Consider the following 27427-nt stretch of genomic DNA (forward strand, 5'->3'; position numbering starts at 1 on the left):
AAGAGAAACAAAGAACAGTGGATGGTAGCTGAAGGAAGAGGAACAAAGGACAGATTGAATTAGAACCCCAAGCCATACACCCCGTCCCACCCCACCCCTCCCACCTTCTCAGACACCCCCTCCACCCATTCCCCTCCGATACAAAGCAAGAGAAAAAAAACAAATACAAAAAAACACAAGGCTCAACAGGCTCCCCCTCCTCCCACTGGAAATTGTTTCGCGCGTGTTTGAAAGGCGTAGACCAAGAAAGGATCCAGAAGAGAACAAAATGGAGGACTGCAAGATTTGTGCATGTCGATGGATGGACAAACACCGAGGTGTCCGAAAGCCAAAAAAACGACGAAATATTGAGATTCAAGAGGGGTTATAAGTGTTGGAAGGTGAAATGTGATTTAAAGACGATATCAGACAATATAAAGTACGACGAACTGGCCCAGAGATACTCCACAGCCATTACAAGCCTTCAATTCCATTACAACTTTCTCTCTCTCTCTCGAGCTATAGAAAGACGAATACACACGTTATATACCTACAGACATCTATATAAACACACATGTAATAATAAACAGACACGTTTCCGAAGAAACCTTTCACTAAAAAACACATTTTCGAAGGTGAGGGGCGTGACTGCATCCGCACATTTTTCTTTAAACATGTTTTATAAATGACATTTGGCAGAAATACGTTTGAAAACAATAATAAACGAATGCTGAAATTATAAAAATAAGTAGTAACGAAGTCTGAACAAAAGCAAAAGCATGTTAGTGTTTTGTTTTGTCTTTATTGAAACAAGCGAAAGCCAATTAAAAGGAAATCTCTTTGCCTTACCTTGTTCGAAAATGTCTGCGATTCAGCAGAAGACATCAGCTGTGAAATGGTTTTTTCTTCTTTTGCAATTTCTGGAGCAGAATTTTTCAGCGAATAACTTGTATTTTTCGATTTTCTGGAGATAGAATTACAGAATAAAGGTGAATTTTGTGGTTTATGCTTTGTCGGGTGTTGAACGAGAGAAATGTTGAAATTTACCTTTTTTTCACACATTCGAATTCACCGCCATTAATATGCGCACACACCTGCTATTGCGCACGCGCACGCGAGTCGTGACTAGTCGATCCTACAATAACAATCTATTGCCAATGCATGTATGCACAAAACATGCAGGACGGTTTGTTTTGGTTTTTTTGAACAAAGTAAATAAAACACATTGTAAACAAAACGCAAACACACTCATACATGTTTTGTGCGTGACGCGCGCTGGAGAGTCGTAGGATCCACTAGTCACGTCTCGCATGCGCGGATGCGCGCCCTGGATCCAATCTTCTTGAATCGTACCTTGATAAAATGTTTTCATTTCAAAATAAAACCAACAAAAATAATCTCCCATAATCTTTACCTCCGCTGATTTTTACATACCCCGATGACCGATCTAAGAAATTTGGGGAACGATTTACCGTCTGGTGAATGGAACCGAGTATATGCAGATTCCAATAGCTTGCCAAATTGTCAGTCATAAATTTTCTGCAAGAACGTTTTGTCTGATAACATTCTCCAACATCTCTGCACTCCTATCGGGTAGACGTTGAAGAAATCCTTTTTCTGGTTGTGGTGTCATAACATCCAACAACCCAAGTTTTGCGACACATTCGTCGTCCATTGTTCTTCTTTTTGAAGAACAAACTTTCATGGAACTCTACTCTATGGTCCGGACCAGCAATTGGAGTTTTGTCCGGCACCAGTTTTTTGCCAAACAAACATCTCTACAGAACTGGTGCCACTGAACGGCAGTTCTTATATCAATGCAATTTATTCTTGCAGATATCGTGACAGTTAATTCGAGAATGAAAAATAAAATTAAACACTAAAAAAAAAAAAAAATTCCATATAATGGCAGCTTGGAGTTTTCTCCAAAGGTTCCTTTCCTGATGGAAAGAGGAATTGTTTCTTTTTTACTTTTAGCTCACTTTCTTTTGACAAAATCCCGTCAATAGAACGACTAGAATTTTGAAAATTCATTGAACAGCCATGCTACATGGCAGTGAAACATGGGCTGTAACTGCTGAGGACATGCGTAAGCTCGCAAGGAATGAAGCCAGTATGCTCTGCTGGATGTGTAATGTCAGTGTGCATACCCGTCAGGGTGTAAGTATCTTGAGAGAAAAGCTGAACATAAGAAGCATTAGTTGTGGTGTGCAAGAGAGACGATTGCGCTGGTATGGACATGTGGTGAGAATGGATGAGGATAGCTGCGTGAAAAAGTGCCACACCCTAACAGTTGAGGGAACCCGTGGAAGAGGTAGGCCCAGGAAGACCTGGGCTGAGGTGGTGAGGCAAGACCTTCGAACATTGGGCCTCACTGAGGCGATGACTACTGACCGAGACCTTTGGAAATGTGCTGTGCGTGAGAAGACCCGGCAAGCCAAGTGAGATCGCTGCCAGTGCCCCTGGACTGGCTCTTGTGCGGGTGGCACATAAAAGACACCATTTTGAGCGTGGCCGTTGCCAGTACCGCCTGACTGGCCTTCATAGGATTTTCGAGCGAGATCGTTGCCAGTGCCCCTGGACTGGCTCTTGTACGGGTGGCACATAAAAGACACCATTTTGAGCGTGGCCATTGCCAGAACCGCCTGACTGGCCTTCGTGCAGGTGACACGTAAAAGCACCCACTACACTCTCTGAGTGGTTGGCGTTAGGAAGGGCATCCAGCTGTAGAAACTCTGCCAAATTAGATTGGAGCCTGGTGTTGCCATCCGGTTTTACCAGTCCTCAGTCAAATCGTCCAACCCATGCTAGCATGGAAAGCGGACGTTAAACGATGGTGCTGATGATGATGATGTATGAGCCAATGAAGGAGGCCTCTACATGGTAGCTAGACCTGCTAGAAATAGCAACCAAATCTCCCTCAAAATCACACCCTACTCTCTTATCTATGTATATATGTATGTATGAGCCAATAAGGGAGGCCTCTACATGATAGCTAGACCTGCTAGAAATAGCAACCAAATCTCCCTCAAAATCACACCCTACTCTCTTATCTATGTATATATGTATGTATGAGCTAATGAGGGAGACCTCTACATGGTAGCTGGACCTGCTAGAAATAGCAGCCAAATCTCCCTCAAATCACACCCTACTCTCTTATCTATGTATATATGTAAGTATGAGCCAATGAGGGAGGCCTCTACATGGTAGCTGGACCTGCTAGAAATAGCAGCCAAATCTCCCTCAAATCACACCCTACACTCTTACCTATATATATATGTATGTATGTATGTATGAGCCAATGAGGGAGACCACTACATGGTGGCTAGACTCAGGATATGCTGTGTCATGTGGTTCTGGATTTGTTAATGACAGGATGGTCATAGCTGTGATACTTTTGATCATGGATTTTGCTCAATCTGGACTAACCTGAGGTTAAACAACACCAACAACAACAGCCACCACACTCCCCCCTTAATCCTTCAGCATCCTCACAACATCAGAAAAGAGGATGGTGTTCAACCACATTCCCATCTGGCAAACAAAACACTTCACAACCACTTGAAGACAGAACCACAGCGCAGAATGAGGGCAAACCAAAGTGTCAAGTGATCCAACACCATCTAAAAATGCTGTTGGTCAATTAGGATTGTTCCGATCACTGGAACAGCCTGCTCGTGAAATTAACAAGCAAGTAGCTAAGTGCACCACAGACATTTTTTACTGTTTTCTATATGCTTCAGCCATTTGACTGTAGTCATGCTGGAGCATCGCCTTAAAGGGTGTTAGTCGAAGAAATCAACCTCAGAACTTATTCTATCGCTCTCTTTTGTTGAACCACTAGGTTACAGGGACACAAACACACCAGCATTGGCTGTCAAGGAATGGTGGGGGGACAAACACAAAGACACACATATATGTGATGGGCTTCTTCCAGTTTCTTTCTACCAAATCCACTCACAAGGATTTGCTTAACCTGAGACTATAGTAGAAGACAAGATGCGACTGACATGCATACGATAGATGTAGTTCTCAGGGAAATCCAACACAGAACACAGAACATGATAAGCTGGTCCACTGAATTACAGGTATGACTCATTTCTGCCAGCTGAGTGAGCTGAAGTAAAGTGTGGGAACCAAACCCACACCCTTACGATTATGAGCTGAATCTCCTAACCAGGAGCCACACACCTATAAAATAACAACATAACAGGATAATCAACCGACATCTAATCCGTTGTCCCCCAGACATTGCCAGGCAACTATTTCAACCCTGGATAAATCACCAAGAAAACTGGTTCCAAAATAACAGACTGCCAAACCCTATCTGATTTCTTAGCAGCAAACCCCATGGAACATCAGACAACTGACCCCGCTCCACTTAAACCCACAGAGATATCTCACATGCAAGAGACAAAACTACCAGGAGATACGTACAAGTGCAGGTGTGTAGCTTAGTGGTTAGAGGGCTTAGACGATTACAATTAAACACACGTATATTGTCATTTATTAAATTGCATTCAATTTGCCATGCATTATTCGTTTCATTATCCATCATCTTTTCCTTCAATTTTCAGGTACATTGAAGACCCTTTATTTGTCATTGCTTCAATCGACGTGAACAAAGTGTCTGGCAAAAAGTTCTGCTGAGATCGAAAGGAAACTTTATCCACAAAACACACAGAGAATGTGCAGCAATGAAGGCCAAACAGTGGTGGACGAACATAATCCCTTAAAGACTGACACTTTCAAAGGTGGCTCTGCATGTATGTGTGTGTGTGTGTGTGTGTAACAGAGTTTTGTTGAGTTGAAGTGGGATTTAAAGGGTGTAAACGAAGAGGCTACCAAGCGCAAGTTGAACCAAGACGGAACTAACTACAACTGTAGCTATTAAGACTGAACACTATACTATACATTACACAATGTAGTCCTAGATACACTCTGTCTGAATAACAGAAGGGATGGTCATTGCTGGAACATCTTTGATTGTAGAGCTGCCCGGATCAGGACTGACCTGGGATTAAACAACAACAACTGGCCTATACGTTTTGGCTCGGACTGCTAGAAGTAGTAACCAAATCTCGATTAAAATCCCACACAACTACTTCAAGCAGAGACGTAGGAATAGGATGGGATGGTCACGGCCAGAGTGACTTTGAGCACGAGCCTGCTCAGTCAGGTTTGACCCTGGGTTAAATAACAACACGCACACTATAATACAAAAGTAGCCTATACGCCTCTTTTTTCGAACCGACAAGTTACAGGGGCATAATCGCATCAACATTAGTTATACGGCGATGGTGGGGTGACATACAGACACACAAATACATACATTCGTATATATATGCGTGCGTGTTTGTGTGCTTACATATGTACCTACCTACGTCTCTCTCTCTCTCTCTCTCTCTCTCCACACACACATATATACATATATATATAGATATATATATATATATATATATATACATATGTGATAATATACGGTAAAACCATATAACCGGAGGAGAGCTTACTCTCCAAGTAGAGAAGTGGGTAAATATAAATAGACCTCGTAACGATACCAGCTACCAAATGGTTTCACGGCGAATTGGGGCCCCAAGTGACCTTTGTAAAGTCATTGGGGAGATTCCCGAGCCGATTATCGAGGTCTATTTAGATTTATATATATATCGTATATTTATAAAGAGGGCAAATTTAGCCATTTCTCGGTAGATTGAAAAAAAAGATGAACAACTGTAATCGATTTCCGAACATTATTGGGTTCTCATCAAACATGAAAAATAGAATTTATGTTGAGTCAGTTTCAATAAGTATAGATTTATTCATCGGAGAAAGTTACATAGTGACTGAAGGTTCGAGAGTTTCGTGCAGAGGCACTTATCAAACTAATTAAATCAACGTTTTCTATATAAAACGAAAAAGCAGGACAGTATCGGAAACAGATATGACGCAGATACTATTTTATATATAGGCAGGAAGACTTTTGGTTAATAATATGACAGAATTAAGGCAAGATAAAAAATGAAAGCCGTCAATATATAAGGTATTCTGCCTAAACTACGTCTTTAAGATACGATTTGTTAGTAGTAACGCAAAAAGGAAACTATTTCCTAAGGAACTCAAGCAGATAGAGAAGAATAAAGACAAAAGGAAAGTAAAGATTTAATGAAAAGGTGAATCAGGTTGGAGTTGAAAAAAAAGGCACTTACCCAGGCAGTGGTCAAGCAAATAATGGTATGGAGTATTAAATGTTCGTTTTGTATTGAAAGAATTTTGAAGGGGTTTTATTTTTAGACTGGGGTCAAACGGTCGAATCCAGTCAACCGTGTTTTAAGTCTTTAGCAACACCAATTACAAAGAACTTGGGAGTGGTACTAAAAGATGGAGAGAAGTATTGACAGACAGAAACTAGGTGGGAGCTGTCTTCAAGAATTCAAGTAATGCTATATATTCAAAATTAACCATACATGCTGGTTTTGTTGTTGTTATTGTTGCTGCTACTGTTGTTATTGTCAATTAAGTTTTGGTATTTTGACGCTATTTGCCTTCAGTTCAGAAGTTAGTGGTTCTAAACTCCCTAAGGAATTTTATGCCAGCTTCATTACTTTTATTTATTTATATGTTTATTTTTTTCTTTGTTTTGAAACGAGATCGAACTTAAGCATTTTATACCGATAGATTTTAAACACTTTTTTTCTGCAACTGGTAAGATTTTGTAGGGGATGCAAATTTTGATCTTGCAACCCCTGAAAACTCTAGGGGGTGTGGGTGCACCCGCTGCACCCCCTGTTCCCGGCCCTTGTATATATGCCTGTTTATATTTATATATATATATACACACATACATATATATAGCGTGTATGTGCTTCATAGAAGCCCACAAATTTATATATATATATAAAAGAAGAGGCGGGGAGCAGTAAATTTGAGTAAAATCTATTTAAGATTTAGTTGTTAAGTTAAATAAATGAGGGAAAGTGCGAGAGTTCCGTGAATGGATTTCGTCAAAGTTTGACGAGTCTGAATTACGAAACTCTTGAGTAACTTACGTAACCCTTCATAGATAGGTGTGTGTGTGTGTAGATAGACAGACAGAACGTAGACCGTTAGACAGACAGATAGATTTCTTTATTAGCTACACAGGGCCGTATACAGAGGGGAAAATACAATGTAGAACTTTTCTATTCGAAAGAAAGAAAGGAAAAAAAAAACGATTAAAAAAGTTTGGGGCGTGTAAACAGCAAAATAAAGTGGAGTAAAAAGGTAAAACAAATTAAGTTTATCTGTGGAAAGAGGAGTCTGCGAAAAAGACCACGGTGACCTCAGGCAAGGAACCGAAACCAGTGCCCTAAGGACAGCTTCTAAGTAACGATGGTCAACCTTATCGAAAGCTTTCGATTGATTCAAACTGATCGGTGCCCCCAACCATGCACGATTCCTTAACTACCCTGTCTATGATGTAACGCATCAGATGGAAGTTGTCATGGATACTCCTGTCCGGCACAGCGCATGTTTGCGTCTCAACGATAAGCTCCAACCTCTCGGCTAGCACCGTGGCCAAAATTTTCAAATCTGCGTTGAGCAGAGTGATGGGCTGAAAATGATCTATAACAATCTCCTTGTTTGGATCTTTCTTTAACGCTACCACCGCTCCCCACCTCACAAAACTGCGGATACTCCCATTTTGATGCCAGTGACAGTAGACTGCAGCCAAAATGCCTCCAAACAAGTCTGGAATATGACAATAAGGCTCGTAAGGCAGACCGTCCAAGCCCAGCCTGTCATTGCACCACATACACTCCAAGCCATGCAGGTAGGCACTAAAGTCCACCCTGCATTCTGACCCACCAGTTGTCCCGTACAGTCGGGCAAATTACTGTTGAAAGGCCTCACACATCCTTTCGGGCTCGAGTAATTCGCGCCCCTGTTCATCTGTCAGAGACCGAATGGTGGCTTTGTTGCCTTGTTGCGCCTCTGCCACTTGGACCTCTCAGGTGGCTCCAACTCCTTCGTTTCCCAGAGCACTCATCCTAGCTCTGACAACATATCCTTCGTGTTTGGCGTTGAAATGTTGGTCATGGGCCATCCTCACTGCCAACACATTGGACATGATGCCACATGTATGTGCCTCTTCTAATTTCTTAACTAGGTCTCCCTCTATTCTATTTCGATCTATCACTAGAGCCTTTTTATACCTAACCGAGTCTATTTTAATTGCTTTCTTTAGGGCATACCACCATCTATTGTTGATGCTGGTGCCCGTCAACGCCCTCTTAACTAGTGTGCTAATCCGGTCTCTGTAAGCCTGGCACGCCGTGAATAACGCATCTAGTTTCCAGTAACTGGGACCCTGCCTATGACTCTTATCTAAGTCAAACATACAAGTCACAAATTTATGACCTGTGTAGCTGACTATATGAAACTGTGGACAACCTACACTATCCCTATCCACTGTCCTGTAGAACACTATCTAAATACGATCAGGATGGCCCGATGCGATTGGTCCATGTCCACTTTAGTGCATTCAAGTGGTCCAGTCGGTACCTATCAGACAGTTGGAAATGTCTGAGTGGGTATTTGAAGCATTTACATCCCCTTCTATTTCTATCTCTACCCACGTAGTCTAGTTGCATGTCCAAGGTAGCGTTCCAATCCCCCACTGAAAGTAAAAGTCGAGACGTTCCCAGGAAAACCTCTAGACGTCGAAAGAAATCCAGCTGACCTGTTAAGGACGGTGCATAAATTGTTATCGGTCGAAAAGCACACCATTGACATCCAAAACGACCAGCCTACCCTCCGGGTCTAGGAATATTGCTCTTACTTTGAGGTCCAGACTCTTCCTAAAAGCACCATGGTACCACCTCCTCCCATTCTTGGCAGACACGGAGAAAAACAAACGTCAAATTGTCTGCTGAACATGTGTTGGGGAGACCGTGGGTTGTGGAGTCTGGTCTCACTGATGGCTATATGTCTATTCTGTGACTCGATCTCATTTAACAGACAGCCTTGTTTCCATGGGGACCCCAAGCCACGCACATTTATACAACCTATTCTAAGCATGTTCCTATCGAAAGTTGTTTTACAAACAAAACGAAAAGAATGAGAGAGAGAGAGAGAGAGAGAGAGAGAGAGAGAGAGAGAGAGAGAGAGAGAGAGAGAGAGAGAGAGAAAGTCACTGTTTGAAGGTTGGTTGTTCCCCTCCTCAAAATCATTTCTCAGAATGTTTTTTGTCCATTTTTTTTACTTTTGAAATCTCCCTCCTGCATCAAGGTAGAGAGATTTCAGTATGTTTTGTGTCACGTGAAGGAGGTTTTTTTGTGTTGTGCATGGGTGATTGTTTGTTTTCACATTCACTTCTGTTGGTGTATTACATTAGGTCTGAATTGTTTGTTTATTGCTATCAACTTTCGTGGGGCCATTTGGTATTCGTGTGTTTGTAGTGTTGCTGTCAATCTTTTTTATTTTGTGTGGGAGTTTTGCTCTTCTGAGCGGTGAACCCTCCCTGCTTTGTTTGATTTTATGTCTCTTCTTTTCTTTCCCCTTTTTCTTCTCCCACCCCGCTCCATGGCCATTTGCCATTCTTCTTTTAATTTTTACCGTTGTCACCCGATAACCAAGGTAAGTGGGAATCCTTAGAAATCCCCTGCAATCCAAACACTTTTTGTCGAGTGTCCCTTTGCCCGTTCTTCCGTATCAAATCGAACCTCGATCCAGGCAAATCTTTACACTCTTGCAATATATGTTTTGAATGCTCATTATGACCTGTACACATTTCCCAACTGTTTCTTAAGTGGCCCCTTCTAATATCTTATTTTTTATGTTCAGGGTTTTGTAAATAATGGGGGTTTTTTGGGGTGGGGATGTCTTACAAAATGCTGTGTGAGGTGTTCAGTTTAATGGTTTTGTCTTCTTTGTATAATAATTGTTTACATTGTAGAAGTTCTTCCTTTGAGAAGGACTTTAAATATTTCTTTTGCTTTAAAACAGAAGCAAAATCATTTAGTTTGTCCGTGAGATTGTTTGTTGTTCGGTGATGGCAGTTTTCAGGACGGAAGTGAGAGTAGTGGTGAGAGGAGAAGTGATAGTCGGGGTTGCCCTGCTGCTCGTTGTTTCATTAGTGTCTTCGTTGTTTCTGCCTCCCCTTCCCACTTGTATCAGTATGCGTATTGTTGTTCAAATGTGCGTGCGTGCGTGCGTGAGTGCATCAGTGTCTTCGTTGTTTCTGCCTCCCCTTCCCACTTGTATCAGTATGTGTATTGTCCTTATTCAAAAGGGTGAGTGTGACAGTGTCTCAATGTGTTGAGTGTTATTTGAAGTCTGCCTCGTCGGCGGCAATGGTGGAAATCCCAATTTTAATTTAAAGACCGAAACACTTGGCAGTCTTAGAAAGGCTGTTCATTTTTCTAGACAGATGAAAAACATTTTTATGAAATGTTTTAAAATTCGAAAATTCACCCTTTAAAGGGTGAAAGCCTCGCTTGAGGCCAGGCAAAAGTTGTTGGGCAGCTTTTTAACAGAGAAAAATGACTTCAGCTTACGGAAGTCAACGTCACAAACAGCCGACAGATAGACAGACAGATGGGTGTACTGACGGACAGTCAGACAGATAGATAGGGGGATGGACTGACAGACAGATAGGCAGATATACATATATATATATATGTAATCTTTACTCTCTTTTACCTGTTTCAGTCATTTAACTGCGGCCATGCTGGAGCACTGCCTTGTAGGCGAGCAAATCGACCCCAGGACTTATTCTTTGTAAGCCTAGTACTTATCCTATCAGTCTCTTTTTGCCGAACCGCTAAGTTACGGGGACGTAAACACACCAGCATCGGTTGTCAAACGATGTTGGGGGACAAACACAGACACACGAACATACACACACACACACACACACACACACACACACACACACACACACACACACACACATATATATATATATATATATATATACATACATACATATATATACGACGGGCTTCTTTCAGTTTCCGTCTACCAAATCCACTCACAAGGCTTTGGTGGGCTCGAGGCTATAGTAGAAGACACTTGCCCAAGGTGCCACGCAGAGGGAATGAACCCGGAACCGTGTGGTTGGTAAGCAAGCTAATAGGTTCATTTGTGGTTTGATTCTACAGTTGGATGCCCTTCTTGCCGCCAATCAGTTTGTAAGGTGTATGTGTGTGCGTGTATATATATGTATATATGTAACAATAATAATTTGTGTAGTTACCAGTCGTAAAGGGTAAGGTTTGATTAGGGACACAATATTATGAAATGTCGGAGTCAGCGGTTTTGATGATAAAAATTTGTTGTTATACTGGCAAGTTGTAGGATGTGAAAGATGAACAATGCTTGAAGTTTTAAGGAAGTGTTTGTTTACCATTATGTTACAATACATTGCCTCGACGGACAGGTTCTGAAAGATCCAAAAGCATGCAAAGTAAAGTTTGTGTTTGTGTCCTCTTTCATTGTTTAGTAGTAACTACAGAGAGAGATCTTGCACTAAATGAGGCTGCAAAGAAAGAGGTCTGGAGATGCCACTACGATAGATTGCTTAATAAAGAGAATGAATGGGAGAAAGAAAGCCTGCCGTATGTCGACCCAACAGAGGGACCAGCTATCCGAGTTGATAGTACCAGATTAGATAAATAAAGCAATTAAGAGTATGAAGACAGGGAAAGCCCCCGGTCCATCAGGAATCACTGCAGAGATGCTCAAAATATCTGGCAGTGTTGACTACAGCCTAGTCACCCGTATTACGAACCAGGTGTTAAACTAAGGAGTCATACCCAATGACTGGTGTAGCAGCACCATAGTCAACTGCTACAAAGGTAAAGGTGACGCTTTAGATACAAATAACTACAGAGGCATCAAGCTGTTAGATCAGGTTATGAAAGTTACGGAGAGGGTCATAGCCCAACAAATTAGGGAGCGAATCCATTTAGATGAGATGCAGTTTTGGATTCGTGCCAGGTAAAAGCACCACTGATGCCATATTTCTAGTAAGACAGCTGCAGGAGAAATACCTAGCCAAGGATAAACCTCTGTACCTGGCTTTCGTTGACATGGAGAAAGCCTTTGACAGGGTCCCCTGATCCCTTATCTGGTGGTCAATGCGGAAACTTGGGATAGAAGAATGGTTAGTGAGAGCTGTGTGAGCCATGTACAGAGATGCTGCCAGTAAGGTGAGGGTTGGAAATGAGTACAGTAATGAATTCCGGGTAGAGGTAGGGGTCCACCAAGGGTCCGTCCTCAGCCCCCTCCTATTTATCATAGTCCTCCAGGCGATCACAGAGGAATTCAAGACAGGTTGCCCCTGGGAGCTCCTCTATGCTGATGGCCTTGCACTAATTGCGGAGTCACTATCAGAACTAGAGGAGAAGCTTCAGGTGTGGAAGCAAGGACTAGAATCGAAGGGCCTTAGAGTCAACCTAGCTAAAACCAAAATCCTAGTAAGTAGGAAGGTAGATAAAACACAAACTCCTTCAGATAGATGGCCCTGCTCAGTATGTAGAAAAGGAGTAGGTAGTAACTCTATAAGATGTACCAGGTGCAAGCTATGGACACATAAGAGGTGCAGCAATATCAAAGGCAGGTTAACTAGGAAGTTAGTTTTTGTATGTGGCAGATGTTCAGGTGCAATAAACACTGTAAACAAACAAGAAACAACTTCTATCTCATTCCAGGGAGAAAAACTAGAGGTAGTTGATAGCTTCCGCTATCTGGGTGACCAAGTTAATAGTGGGGGTGGGTGCGCTGAAAGTGTAGCTGGTAGAATAAGAAAAGCCTGGGCAAAGTTTAGAGAGCTCTTACCTCTGCTGGCGACAAAGGGACTCTCACTCAGAGTAAAAGGCACACTGTATGACGCATGTGTACGAACAGCCATGCTACAAGGCAGTGAAACATGGGCTGTAACTGCTGAGGACATGTGTAAGCTCGCAAGGAATGAAGCCAGTATGCTCCGTTGGATGTGTAATGTCAGTGTGCATACCCGTCAGAGTGTAAGTATCTTGAGAGAAAAGCTGAACATAAGAAGCATCAGTTGTAGTGTGCAAGAGAGACGATTGCGCTGGTATGGACATGTGGTGAGGATGGATGAGGATAGCTGCGTGATAAAGTGCCACACCCTAACAGTTGAGGGAACCCGTGGAAGAGGTAGGCCCAGGAAGACCTGGGCTGAGGTGGTGAGGCAAGACCTTCGAACATTGGGCCTCACCGAGGCGATGACTACTGACCGAGACCTTTGGAAATGTGCTGTGCGTGAGAAGACCTGGCAAGCCAAGTGAGATCATTGCCAGTGCCCCCTGGACTGGCTCTTGTGCGGTTGGCACATAAGATGCACCATTTTGAGTGTGGCCATTGACAGTACCGCCTGACTGGCCTTCGTGCGGGTGACACGTAAAAGCACCCACTACACTCTCTGAGTGGTTGGCGTTAGGAAGGGCATCCAGCTGTAGAAACTCTGCCAAATTAGACTGGATCCTGGTGTTGCCATCCGGTTTCACCAGTCCCCAGTCAAATAGTCCAACCCATGCTAGCATGGAAAGCGGACGTTAAACGATGATGATGATGATGATGATTATATATATATATATATATACGACGGGCTTCTTTCAGTTTCCGTCTACCAAATCCACTCACAAGGCTTTGGTGGGCCTGAGGCTATAGTAGAAGACACTTGCCCAAGGTGCCACGCAGAGGGAATGAACCCGGAACCGTGTGGTTGGTAAGCAAGCTAATGGGTTCATTTGTGGTTTTATTCTACAGTTGGATGCCCTTCTTGCCGCCAATCAGTTTGTAAGGTGTATGTGTGTGCGTGTATATATATATATGTATATATGTAACGATAATAATTTGTGTAGTTACCAGTCGTAAAGGGTAAGGTTTGATTAGGGACACAATATTATGAAATGTCAGAGTTTGTTGTTATAATGGCAAGTTGTAGGATGTGAAAGATGAACAATGCTTGAAGTTTTAAGGAAGTGTTTGTTTACCATTATGTTACAATACTTTGCCTCGACGGACAGGTTCTGATAGATCCAAAAGCATGCGAAGTAAAGTTTGTGCTTGTGTCCTATTTCATTGTTTAGTAGTAACTACAGAGAGAGATAGAATGATGTTGTAAGAGAAGAGAATTAGAGCTCGTAGGGTTGTGGGACGTTGTCTCACAGTTGCTGACAGTAAACTTCATTTTTCCCTCTGGCCAAGGTTCTAGCTGGTCAGCCAGACTTTGTTCTCACTGAGTCGGTTGGATGGTTTGACTGAGGGCTGGCAAGCCAAGAGGCTGCACCAGGCTCCAATCTGATCTGGCAAGGTTTCTACGGCTGGATGCCCTTTCTAACATGAACCACTATGAGAGTGTAGTGGGTGCTTTTTATATTCCACTGGCACAGGAGCCAGTCAGGCGGCACTGGCAACGACCACGCTAGAATGCTTTTTCCTTGCCACTGGCATGGAAACAGTCAGGCAACACTGGCATCAACGACACATGAAGGGTTCTTTTTACGTGTGTGTGTGTATATATATATATATATATATATATATATAATGTAACAAAAGAAAAAAAAATTATATGGAGTGTAAAACATCCAGTTCACAGGTACAGCAGTTGAATACCACAGACATAGGAGTATAAATTACAAATAATAAATTAAATAGAAAAATACAATTGACAATCTAACAATTTATTTACATTATAATATAAACATTTTTGAAAAAGACAAAGCCGACAATTTGTTTTGATTTATATACAATATTTGATTGATAAACAATACATATCTCTGTACATAAGCCACTTGAGTACAATATTTCAAAAAGACACATGAAATTCTATGTTCAAGGAATGCTAAATCACAAAATATTGGTTTGAAATCCGTATGTTTAAGAGTATTTGCAATGAGAATTCAAATACATAAAAAAAAACAAAGTTAAAACAGATAAAAAAAACAATTATGACGTAGATCAATATTTATTATATAAATATGCCTCTACATATCCGAAAGAAAGAATTTCCAGTATATCAACTATTTATTTATTTGTGCTATTTTTTATTATATTTATGATTACCATAAGAAAACAAATGAAACTTATGAATAATAATAATATATAATAACTCTTTCTCATTTACTTCTATCAGCACAAAGTGATTATTTCTCATAGGAAGTTTAAGAGGTGTCCAATGGGAAAGCATAGTTGTGTTTGAATCAGGGTATGACATGACATTTAAAAGTGATATTAGGTATGGTGTGGATTTAAAAATCTCATTTTTTTTAAAAGAAGTTTTTTTGTGCAGACGTAAACGCTGTGAACAAAGAAGGCAACAATTGTCTGCACCTTGCTGTAAAGAAAGTGTTTCATTCTGAGGAGGAACACTTGACCATTTTAGTTAAGTACTGCATGAAGCTCAACATGCGAAATAGAGAAAGGCTCTCTGGTGTGGTGGTTGCTAGTTATCTAGTCCACGAGAGTGGAAATTTTTACTTTAAAAGCAAGAGAATTAACTCCACTTAAAAATGCAAAGTTAAAAGAAAAATTAAAGCTATTATTCACAGCACAGGCACCATGTAAGTTGTGTGAAGTAAAGAAATACAACATGAAATTCTATCCCTGTGGTCATGTTGTGATTTGTGGGGAATGCTTTTCCAAAATTCCTCTGAAATGATGTCTAGGATGCCAACTACTTATAAGAATCCCACGTTGGCACCTACATCAGAAAGGAAACCATAGCAAGTTGAGACTCCAAAGATTGAAGAGAAGCAAGTTCAAACAGTGGCAGTTGAGACTCCAACGTGTATGGAGGAGGTCCTGACGACATCACAGACAGTTGAATCTGCAAAGGTTGAGGACAAGAAAGTACAGACTGATTCACAACCATTAGAGGTTCTATCCCAATAAGTTGGTTCTCAAAACCTGGAAGAGAAGCATCTCCTGAAGGTGGCACATCAGTTAGGAAGTAATTGGTAGCAAGCTGGTATTTTCTTAGGAATTAAAACTATTGACCTGGAAATTATCAAGCATAACTATCCCTTCGACATTGTAAGACAGAGCTACCAAATTCTATGCAAATGGTTTCTAAGTTGTAATCCAAAAAAACGGATACACAAATCACTAAAAGAAGCTGAGTGTTTCACTGCATTTGAATGTTTATCATTAGACAAAGAAGTGGGGTCTGTGTAAATGTTGCTACTCTTTATTCTCAGGCCCAACTTCACTAAACAGAGACCCAGGATTAAATTCCTTCAGCCAGAAGGAATTCTTAAATGTAAAGAACCCAGAGCCACATGGCCCAATATGTTCTTCGTTAAGATGGTAAATTGTGAATTGAAGAGGATTCACCAATTAAATCCATCAGACCTCTACCATATTGAGACTCCTTTAATAGTTTGGCTCCCTTATTTGGGATTAACCTTTGAAGTATTCAAAAAAGATTTATCACGTTTTACAACATTACCCCTCAGCAGACTGAGAGTCGATAGTAAAACAAACGAAGAAGGTGGCACCCTACCAAAACTGTGACTCCTAAGGACCTGCCTTCATTGACCCCCACCAACAACTGCATCACTTTCTTGGCTTCATTTTTTTTACCAATGTTTCATCTTTCACTGCCCTAGATTTCTGCCTCAACTTCGCAAATTTTATCCAGCAATGTTTAAGGAAGATGATTCTGGCTGTTTCTGATTGACTCAGGTCTGGTCTTTCGCTGCTGGGAAATACTTTCCTTACAGCATCTTGTCATCATGATGCAAGCAGATCCCTTTTTCCAGTTGCTACGACAACCTTCACCTCATTTACTACACCATAGAGCAGGTAGGAAAAATTCCTGGCAAGGGTGGGGCACTGGTGAATTTAGACCAGTCTACAGCATTCGATATGGTTGACCATCGGTATCTGGTGGGGGTCAGACTGGGCTCAACTTTTCATGGCTGGATCAATGCTATGTATATCATTGATCGAATCAGTCATCCAGGTGAACGGTCTCTTTTCAAAGCCATTCGCAATCAAGCATTAAATTTGCCAGGGCTGCCCCCTGTTGCTGCTTCTGCATATATTAGCCCTTGAGCCACTGCTGCGGAGGTTGGGGACTGTGCGGGAAGACCGCATGATCTACGTTATGGTAAGGGAGCAACAGCATATGTGGATGAAGTCACCATCCTCGTGTCTGATGAAGGGCAGCAACCTCGTGAAGAAGACCCCATTAAAAAAATATGAAGCAGTGGCAGGGGCAAAAGTCAACCAGCCTAAATCAGTCGGGCTTGCAGCTTGGCACCTGCAGGGGCAGGTCAATGCCTCCCAACAGCATCGTTTGACGAAAGGCCCCCTTAAACTGCTCAGGGTCTGCTTTGGAAACAGGTAAATCAAATTCTTCTGCATTGCAATTTCAGTTGATTCCAATACATTTGCCGTGACATCTCCACTGGTTTTACAAGACTCTTTTCGTGCCAGAGAAACAGAGTAACCCATGACTGTATGTCCTGGCCAAACAAAATGATTGCTAATACACACTGCTGGCATGTTCCAAAGTCCCATTAGTGGGAATTGTGCCACCGACGGAGGAAGTTGTAGCCTCGAACAAATGGAGGAACAATATTTGGTTTTCTCCAGAAGGTGAGAGGAGGCGTTGGGAGAGCTTTTTTACAGAGTTTGTCAAGGGAGGAGACATAGCCTGAATGAACTCCTTCCCTGTGGATATATTGTGCTTCCGATCATGGCACTGTTGGAGTGCCTAAGTGGCACTTCAGGTCGGAAGATTGTAAGAGGATGAGTGCCTCATACTGAAGGGGCATGTGGCCCATGAGAATAGTTGTAAGAGGCAGGTGCTTCATTTTAAGGACATGGTGTCGTCTGCAGTAAGAGGCTTAGTACCTCATTGTAAGGAGCTTGAGTCCAATAAGAAACTGTGCTAAGAGGTTTATTGCCTCAAATATGTAAATTATAAAAGAACAATATTTTAGAGAAGCAGAGTTCGGTGGGTGACTTCTGCCTTCTCCCATTAATATCATCGTGTTCATCATTCATCTCATCAATGTCTTTGTCCAGCCCGCAGCTACTCCATCTATGTATGGCTTTCATAGCAAATATAATGAAATAAAGTAGCTCATTTTCATTATCATTCATTTATATCATAAGTTTTTTTTTTTTCTAATTGTTATATGTCCCCACTGGCCCCCTTGTGGGTAATAAAGAAATCACTCCTCATTCGTTAAGTCCTTGTTATATAGGACCTTATAAAATATCTTCAAGAACAGAAAAGACAATCATATTAGATTCTGAACCAGAAACAGAAAATGTGGATAGAGTCAAGAAGGCTTTCATCAAATCCATCCGGAATTCAAGAACATGAAAATATAATTGTAAAAAGATACCAAAAATATGTGATCTCAATATTAAATTAAAACAATAGCATCGAGGCTATCATCCTGAAATGGACAGGCCACAAATGCAAGAATGAAAGAAACCAAGCTACTGCGTCAGATTTTATCTGGTGACCACTGTGTAGCCATCCATGCCACTGATACAAGGATCAGCTGAGGCAAAGCCTAAAACTGACCGACATCAATCCCAAAGCCTGGGACATTGAAGCTGAGGAAAGGCTGTGGTGGTACCAACTGCCCTACAGAAACAGATATTACATGAATTTCGTAGTGGACACCTGGGGATGTCGAGAATGAAAGCTTTGACAAGGAGTTATGCGTCTTGGCCGACACTGGACCAGGACATTGAAAATTTGGTAAAATCTTGTAGAGGTTGTGTGCCAGCAGCCAAGGCACCACAAATACCAATCATGGCCTGAGTCCATTGTCCAGAGTACATATAGACTACACTGGACCAGTGAATGGTGCCTACTACATTGTTGATAGCCTTACCATGTGACCGGAAGTATGTAGGTGCGGTCAACCTACTGCGAAAGTAGCAAAGTTCCTGCATGAACTTTTTTGCTCAATATAATGTTCCAGACACCACAGTATCAGACAATGGAACATAATTTACAGGATGAGTTCAAGAAATTGTATAAAATGCATGCAATCAAGCACACGTTTACTCCACCCTACCACCCAGGGTCAAATGGGCAAGCAGAATGATTTGTAGATACTTTGAAGCAAGTGCTAGAGAGAAAAAAAAAATTAGGCAATGACGAAATGCTAAATAAATTCTAAATATCAGTTCAGGCAAGTCACCTGCAGATCTAATGTTCGATTGAAAAATTAAATTGATTTTTGAGAAATTGTTGCCAAAGGAAGAAAACATACAGAGTAAACAAAAAATTTTTACAGAGACAAAGTCCATTTCAAAGTATACAAGAATGGTAAACAGAGGTGGCAGGATTAAAAGAATTGGTAACATGTAATTTACTTTCATTTTTGTAGGACTATAACAGTAACCAAAAATATACTGCAGTCTCTACAAGCCCAAACATCACACAAAATGGTAATTTATATAAATAGAATTATAGAAAAAAAATCTGAAGTTCTAAAATAACTAAAACATAAAATAAAATAAAAAATTTTTAATTTCGACACCTCACAGGATAAAGGTAGTTTGTTTGTGTTTGTGTGTGTGTGTGTGTGTGTGTGTGTGTGTGTGTGTGTGTGTAAGGAAAAGATATTTACTAACAGATAATTATGTTATCAAAACAATTTATCATTTACATACCTCTTAAATCTATGCAAAAATTCCAGCAATGCCCTTTTCATTCCTACTGGGATCGATACCATTTAAGTCTAATTTGAGGATCCACAGGGGTTTATGGGGGTGGGACTTGCATAATTGTACAAGATATTTGCAGAACACAAATTCATAAAAATTTTCAACACCAAAAAAAAGTTTTTAAATTATCAAACTTTACGTGATGTCATTCAACCCATAATTAATAACAGGCCGTGCGCATATGCACAAGTTTTAAAAACATTTTGAAATTAGGGTGAATGATGGTGGTCTTGGTACTAGTGGAGGGGGGGGGGACACCACATGCAAAGTCACCATCATCAATTAACCCCAATGAGCAGCACTGCAAATCAATCTCCAATGCTTCTTCATGCCTGTCTACTCGTTCACTCTCACTCCTTGTACATAACCACACGTGTGTGTGTGTGTATATATATATCTATATACATAGATATATATACACACACACACACACACACACACATATATATATATGAGTTTTTTTCAGTTTCCATCTAGCAAATCCACTCTGAAAGTTTTGGTCAGCCCATGTGGTTGTGAAGCAAACTTCTTAACCACAGAGCCACTCATACAGACAAGGACAAAATAGATACAGGACTCAAAAAATAACACAAATATCAAGAGACAAAATCGTCCTGAATCTCTAAAATTATTAGCAGCCATTGCAGGTCTCTGCAGTCAACTCGGAATTTCCTTTGAGAACAAGTGTGGACACACCGGCTATGGAGATGAGCACTCGTTTGAGTTTGGTCTGACCAACAGCACATTTCTCGGAGGCTCTCAACAAGCTATGAATCTGCAAAGGAAATTCAGTGAAGTGGCTTAAAATATTACAAACCAACAAAAGAAAAAAAGAAAAGAAAAAGAAACTCTACACCATTTTGATACCAACATATCTGATCAAACTGATCTTTGTTCTACAATACTAACTTCCTATTTCACAGTGATTTAAAGTTTAACAGAGGGGGCGGGGGTACAACCACACCAATAGTCACAATCAGTTATAAAGATTCATAAAATGTGAGACTTTTTTTTTTTATATATATATATATCAGGTTTTTAAATAGAAACTTACCTTCTAACATTTCTGCTGTGTGGAAATGAAACAACAACAACAAAAAATAATAAAGCTTTGGATGTTTTTTTTTTTTTTTAAATAAGTGAGTAAAATACCATATCAAAGCATTTTCAATGTTAGTAAAGAAAGAGAAGTCAATAAAACTTGACATTCAGAAAGAAAACGAATTGCAAATTGCAATAACATACTACCATACCTGAACGAGCTGGGAAATTTCATCGGAGACCTCCACTTGAGTTGCTTCTGGCCGAAACACTTTGTTTCATTTTCTTCTGGACATCTCAGCAACTGATGTTGACAAACTGTGTATTAGAAATATTGATCTGACTTAAGTTTCTGTGTAAAGGTAGTATGGGTGGTCTTTCAAAGGTTTTCTATAAGAAACATGGTGACTACAAATGGTAAAGGAAGGAGTAATAGAAACAGGACACATGGATTACTGTTAACCACTAATTCAGTCTCTGCAAATAGCCGGACTGGAAGCCAGTGGTTGTTGTTGAAACTAACAGCAAGTAAAGTAATCTCTTGAGGCTCTAGAGTTCTAGTCGTTGGAGACATCTACATAGCTAGAAACAGCTGCCAAATCACGCACAGATCATAGACACCTGTCTTCCACAGCGAGAAATAGCAGCCAAATCCCGCGGAGATCAAGAACATCTCTGAGGCGCCAATAAGCGAAAGTCACCAGAATTAAAAACACTGAACCATTTGAGTGTTTAGTAATTAGGCAATGCGCACCTCTTCTGAAATAGTTAGTGAAGTCAAATTATCTCCTTCCTTTAAAATCAGCTGTTGATGTGTCGTTGTCAGGTAGAAGTGGACAACAGGGTAACCACGTAATTAGGAGATGAAAAGGGGAGGGGTTAAGTGTTATCCCGGAAAAAGGGGTGGGTGGGAAAAAGTGAAGTTTAATGGGTCTGACTGAGTTAAAGGCACCTGTGAACTTGATAGGAAGAACGGGGATTCCTTCAATAAAATACAAATAATATATAAGTATATGCATAATAACAACAAATGGAGCAAAACGCATGTCGATGAAAGTTCCAAGCAAATGAGGGCCATTTCACACAAAAAAGAAAGGGTAGCTGGAATTATAACTTGTTTCTCATTAGGGAGAACATAATAAAACATTTAGTAGCAAGACAAAAACGAAATGATGGGGTAACTTACGAGCTGAGGTGTTACATGGTCAGTGACCGTCAGAAGGTTTGTTTACATAGAGTTACGACAGGGGTCACCGATATTATTCCACGGGCTTTAGAGGCATGAGAACGTTAGTTTACATAGAAATATAAAGGGAGGGTGTTTATTGATGTGAAGCTAAAGGTTGTGGTCAAGGAGTCATTCGGGTGGGTGAGGGGAGGTAATTAAAATGAGCGTTTACATATGTGTCTGCTAGCGTGCAGACACCTATTTACAAACACGAGCGCACATACATAAGCGCATACCCATGTGTACATATCCACATACCCCCCCCCCCCACACAGAAACCTCCACATGCACATATGTACACACACGCGCTCGCCTATACATACGTGCCTGTATCCATACCTACTTTCCTGTATATGTACAAACATGCAAGTATCCACACCTGCACACTCATACATACGTATACACGCACACACACATGCATGTATATATGCATGTACACCTACATTTATACATGTATATACATATATATATATGCACATATACAAACATACATCTACGCTCCTACACACATGCCCGGTGCTCGTATGTATGCGCCCATATATACCCATACATACATTTGCTTATGTGTACCTACCCGTTCTCCCACATACACACAAACACAAGCACCCCCCCCCACATACACACACCACATACCGAGACCTTCGCCAATACATGTGCTCACACACGCGCGCCTTAACTTGCTTGCCTGTCTATATACATACATTCCTGTATATATACAGACGTGCCAATACTCACACACGCACACACTTACCTACATATGCACGCATACACGTACACACATTTGTATATATTTGCACACACTTGTATGTATGCATAAGTATACACCCATAAACATACTAACACATACACACACACAAGTACCCATTCACACACGCCCACCCTCACATGCACTCACAAACACACGTATGCATGTATGTACCCCAAAACACACACGTGTTTTGTTTAAGGCTATGAAAAAATAATACAATTAATACCACACTGATTTAAAGTGAAGAGCATAAACATGATAAAAGAAATATCATTACCCTGTTATATATTAGTATCCTTATGTTGGCGTTAATCAGTGTAAAACCGAAGTATAGGGTGTTTGCTGAGAAATAATAATAATAATAATAATAATAATAATAATAATAATAATAATAATAATGATGACAAAACACATGCTCATAAGGAGACGGTCAGATCTATGGCTAAGCAGTTGGTGATGCGAGGTAGCCTTAGCTGTAAATACTGGGAAGGAAAAAATTAATCAACTATGGAAGGGGAAAAGGCAAGTTGTGGAGGAAGAAGAAGGGGAAAAGGCAAGTATATGCATATATATATATATGTACATGTATGTACATACCTTCACGTACCTGTATATATATATATATAGATGCATATCTGGGTACAGGACGTTGCAAACAGAATATAACCGGATGACTTCGGGTATTTTTGCGTCAAGTGAGATTTAACGAAATGGGAGGAGGCGTGTGTGTTGTGCTATGAAGGGAAAATTAAGAAACAGGAGGGTTGACATTAAAAAAACAAGGAGAAATGAGCTTTTCTTCTTACCTGTCAACAATCTGGAGGGGAAGGTTTTCTTCTCTTCGTTGTAAACACATCCTGCCTCCATGACATCCAGTTGCCCTCTGACCTCTTCCGCTCACCATTGTGCATGCTCCCATCCGTGCTTCCGTCCGCACGGACTCCAGACAGAACCAAAACATTCTCCCACCTTCGCCTTAATTACAGCTTCTACTCAATACTTCGTGTGTTTACATTTGCTGTCTCGGACAATTTCTTAGCTATGAGCGATTAGATTGTTATCATTTCCCCTGTTAATGAATAAACCATTGGAATAAGAGATCCCTTATTTGAGCAATAGGTAAGGGTTAAGACATGAATGGGATCCAGACGAAAATAAAAATCATCAAATATATATACATCTAACCCATGCTAGCATGGAAAACAGACATAAAAATGATTGCCATACATGCATATGCATACATATATACTTCTATATATATGCATATGTATACATGTGTGTGTGTGAAGGCGTGTGACCTAGTGGTTAGGGTGTTGCACTCACAGTGGCTAGATTGTGGGTTCAATTCCCATACTGAGCAGTACATTGTATTCTTGAGCAAAACACCTCATTTCATATTGCTGCAGTCCACTCAATTGTAAATAGATTTCCCAGCAATGGACTATCTTTCTGATCAGGGGGAACAGACATTAGTCTGCTTGCAAAGCCAGTGGGGGGCACGTTCTTGCGGCAAAACGTACGTTATTGCGACGCCGGACACATTCTTGCGGCATCGGGCACGACCTTGCGTCGCCAGGCACGTTCTTGCGGCATCGGGCAATGTGGGGTCAGGCACGGTTTTGCAACACCAGGTACGTTCTTGCGACGCCGGGCACGTTTTTGCCGCGCCGGACACGAACGTGCCTAGGGCTGCAAGAACGTGCCTGGCGCCGGAAGCACGAGCCTTGGGCTGCAAGAACGTGTCTAGGGCCGCAAGACCGTGCCTGGCTCCGCAAATACGTGCTTAGGGCCGTATGTACGTGCCTGGGGCCATAAGTACGTGCTTGGGGCCGCACGAACGAGCCCGGATCCGTAAGTACGTGACTGGTGCGGCAGAAACACGCTCGGGAACGTTAATATGTACCGGCACCGATGGAACGTGCCCAGCGTCGCAAAACGATCCCAGCGCCGTTAAAACCTGCCTGGAACCGCAAGAACGTGTCCAGTGTTGCAAGAACGTGCACAGGGTAACAAGAACATGCCTGGGGATGCAAGAAGGTGATCGCAGCAGTAACTATCTGGGGCCGCAAGTAAGTGACAGGGGCCGTATGTACGTACGTCTGTCCTGCGCCAAAAGAACGTGCCTGGTTCCGAAAGAACGGGCCTGGGGCCCGCAAGAACGTACCTGGCGTCGCAAGAACGTGCATGGCACCACAAGAGCGTGCATAGAGCCGCAAGAACGTTCTTGCTACGCCGGGCACGGTCTTGCGGCTTCGGGCACGTTCTTGCGGTGCCGGACACGTACTTACAGCCCCGGATTCGTACTTACGGCCCCAGGCACGTACAGACGGCCCCAGTAACTTACTTGCGGCCCCAGGTAGTGACTGCCCCGATCACGTTCTTGCGTCTCTAAGCAGCTTCTGGCAGCAGCCCTAGACATGTTCTTGTGCCCCTAGGCACGTTCTTGCGGCGCCAGGCACGTTCTTGCGTCGCTGGGCACGTACTTACGGCCCTGAGCACGTACTTACAGCCCCGGGCACATATTTGCGGCCCCAGGCACATACTTACGGCCCCGGGCTCGTAATTACGGCCCAAGGAACATGCATATGGCACCAGGCAATTACTAGCGGCCCTAGGCACGTAGTTACTGCCCCGAGCACGTTCTTGCGGCGCTGGGCACATACTTACGGCCCTGAGCACGTACTTACAGCCCCGGGCACATATTTGCGGCCCCAGGTACATACTTACGGTCCCGGGCTCGTAATTACGGCCCAAAGAACGTGCATATGGCCCCAGGCAATTACTAGCGGCCCTAGGCACGTAGTTACTGCCCCGAACACGTTCTTGCGGCGCCAGGTACCTTCATGCGGTCCCAGGCGCGTTCTTGTGGCTCTAGGAATGTCTTGCAACGCAAGGCACGTTCTTGCGTTGCTGGGCACGTACTTATTGCCCCGGGCACGTTCTTGCGGCCTTAGGCAATACTTACGGCCCCGGGCACGTAGTTACGGCCCCAGACACGTACATACGGCTCGAGGCATGTAGTTGCTGCTCCGGGCACGTTCTTTGGGCGCCAGACATGTTCTTCTGTCCTCCGTAAAAGCACCCACTACACTCTCTGAGTGGTTGGCGTTAGGAAGGTCATCCAGCTGTAGAAACTCTGCCAAATTAGATTGGAGCCTGGTGTTGCCATCCGGTTTCACCAGTCCTCAGTCAAATCGTCCAACCCATGCTAGCACGGAAAGCGGACGTTAAATGATGATGATGATGATGATGATACATACACACTCAAATACTTTCCATCATTGAAAGATGCTGTAATTTCCTCAGTACTTACTGATTAATTAAAATCTTCAGTAGGTTTCCTAACCTTGCTGTTCCACAAATATTTAGATTAGGAATGTATGACAGACTTAAAAGTAAGTGTTGGAGTTTATATGATTGATTAAACCCACCAAAGCAAAACCGTAGCATGGTCACAGCTCAATGATTTCAAGAGTAAACCACATAATATAGCTTGAAGTATCTTGGGTGATAGACTTAATCCTCATCCACCCTATTCTAAAATCATCACCTGACATTTGGGATCCTTTTAAGAGAGGATTGATCTGTTGCATGCATTCCTGTTAGGCCTCCTGTTTGGGAGATATTTTCCTCCCATCCACCAATTAGAGATCTTAGAAAAAATAAAGGGTCATAAGCTGAGGGAGCCTTCACACTTCTTTCGCCATGTCCAGGTCGATCTGCATTGGAAGCAGTCTCTAGAAATTTCTTTACAATTTTCGAGGCTGATTTTTGGTTACTATTAAGGATTTTTGGTATAGCTTTATTACTTTCGCCTCCTTTGTGGAGGGTTACGATTGTATTTTGGTCTATAGCCATTATTTAAATCATAAATCTGAATTTATTTTGGCTGAAACAAAAAGAAGACAAACAAGTTTTTATAATGTTGTATCATTTTAATATCTTATCACATTCATTGCTAGTTATTAAATACCGAAACTTCGGTTGCTTTAATATCAGGACACTCTGTATATATATGTATATATATTATTTTATTAAAGCTGGAAACAATTTACCAAATGGCAGCAAATGAGGATCCATTTATACACAGTCTTTATTTTTTTCAGATTAGTTCCCCAATGAGATTTAAATGCTCGTGCAATGAACTGGTATCTACATTATATATATACATACATGTGTGTGTGTATATATATATGTGTGTGTATATATATATATATATATATATATATATATATATATATATATATATATATTTGTGTGTGTGTGTGTATATATATATTCAGAGCAAGTGACATCGTTGCGTCTTTTAGAAAAATATTGTTTTTATTTTCATAGAAAAAAAGGTTTATTCAAATTTAATTTTTTTCAAAAACAAACTGGATTTTATTATCTATACAAAGATGATGATGATGATGATGATGACGTTTGTTTACATTGGTCCAAGACCATGGATTTGGGGGCTGGTGAAAGGGAGGGAGATCCTTTAGGGGATTCTTGGTACCAATCACTGTACAAAATGTAAGATGTGAGCCGAATAAGAATAATAAGCTCCTTTGTACTGGAGGCACAACCCTCAAATTTGAGGGGAGGGGATGTGTCAATTACAGTGACCCCAGTATTTTATTGGCATTTAATTTATTGACCGTGAAAGGATGAAAGGTAAAGCTGACCCTGGTGGCATTTGAACTCAGAACATGAAGCATTTCGTCCAGTGGATG

The 27427-nt window shown here is 41.6% G+C and overlaps 1 protein-coding gene across 3 annotated transcripts; it reads right to left on the minus strand.

Annotated features, from left to right (window-relative positions):
- Positions 1 to 579: 579 nt before the first annotated feature.
- Positions 580 to 23966, minus strand: LOC149132368 (uncharacterized). 3 transcript variants are annotated; one of them, XM_089364505.1, is made up of 3 exons: positions 23516 to 23966; positions 20946 to 21051; positions 580 to 943 (listed from the first exon to the last, which is right to left on the minus strand). In XM_089364505.1, the coding sequence occupies exons 1-3, from the start codon at positions 23574 to 23576 to the stop codon at positions 781 to 783; spliced, it is 330 nt and encodes a 109-aa protein (XP_089220631.1). In that variant the 5' UTR covers positions 23577 to 23966; the 3' UTR covers positions 580 to 780. The 3 variants fall into 3 exon arrangements, 2 of the variants coding, with proteins under 2 accessions (XP_089220631.1, XP_089220632.1); XR_016244643.1 differs by lacking the exons at positions 580 to 943; positions 23516 to 23966 and adding exons at positions 14657 to 20467; positions 21920 to 22203; XM_089364506.1 differs by lacking the exon at positions 580 to 943 and adding an exon at positions 14657 to 20467 and having other exon boundaries at positions 23516 to 23754.
- Positions 23967 to 27427: the final 3461 nt, after the last annotated feature.

This window comes from Octopus bimaculoides, chromosome 16 (genome assembly GCF_046866305.1).
Source record: "Octopus bimaculoides isolate indiv1 chromosome 16, ASM4686630v1, whole genome shotgun sequence".
NCBI classification, from domain to species: Eukaryota; Metazoa; Mollusca; class Cephalopoda; order Octopoda; family Octopodidae; genus Octopus; species Octopus bimaculoides.

Coding starts and splice junctions, on each gene's coding strand:
- LOC149132368 (XM_089364505.1), bottom strand. CDS start 23,576: ATGGAGGCAGGATGTGTTTACAACGAAGAGAAGAAAACCTTCCCCTCC. Junction 21,052..23,515: donor CCCCTCCAGATTGTTGACAG/GTAAGAAGAAAA, acceptor TCTAATACACAG/TTTGTCAACATCAGTTGCTG. Junction 944..20,945: donor AAATTTCCCAGCTCGTTCAG/GTATGGTAGTAT, acceptor TTCTATCTCCAG/AAAATCGAAAAATACAAGTT.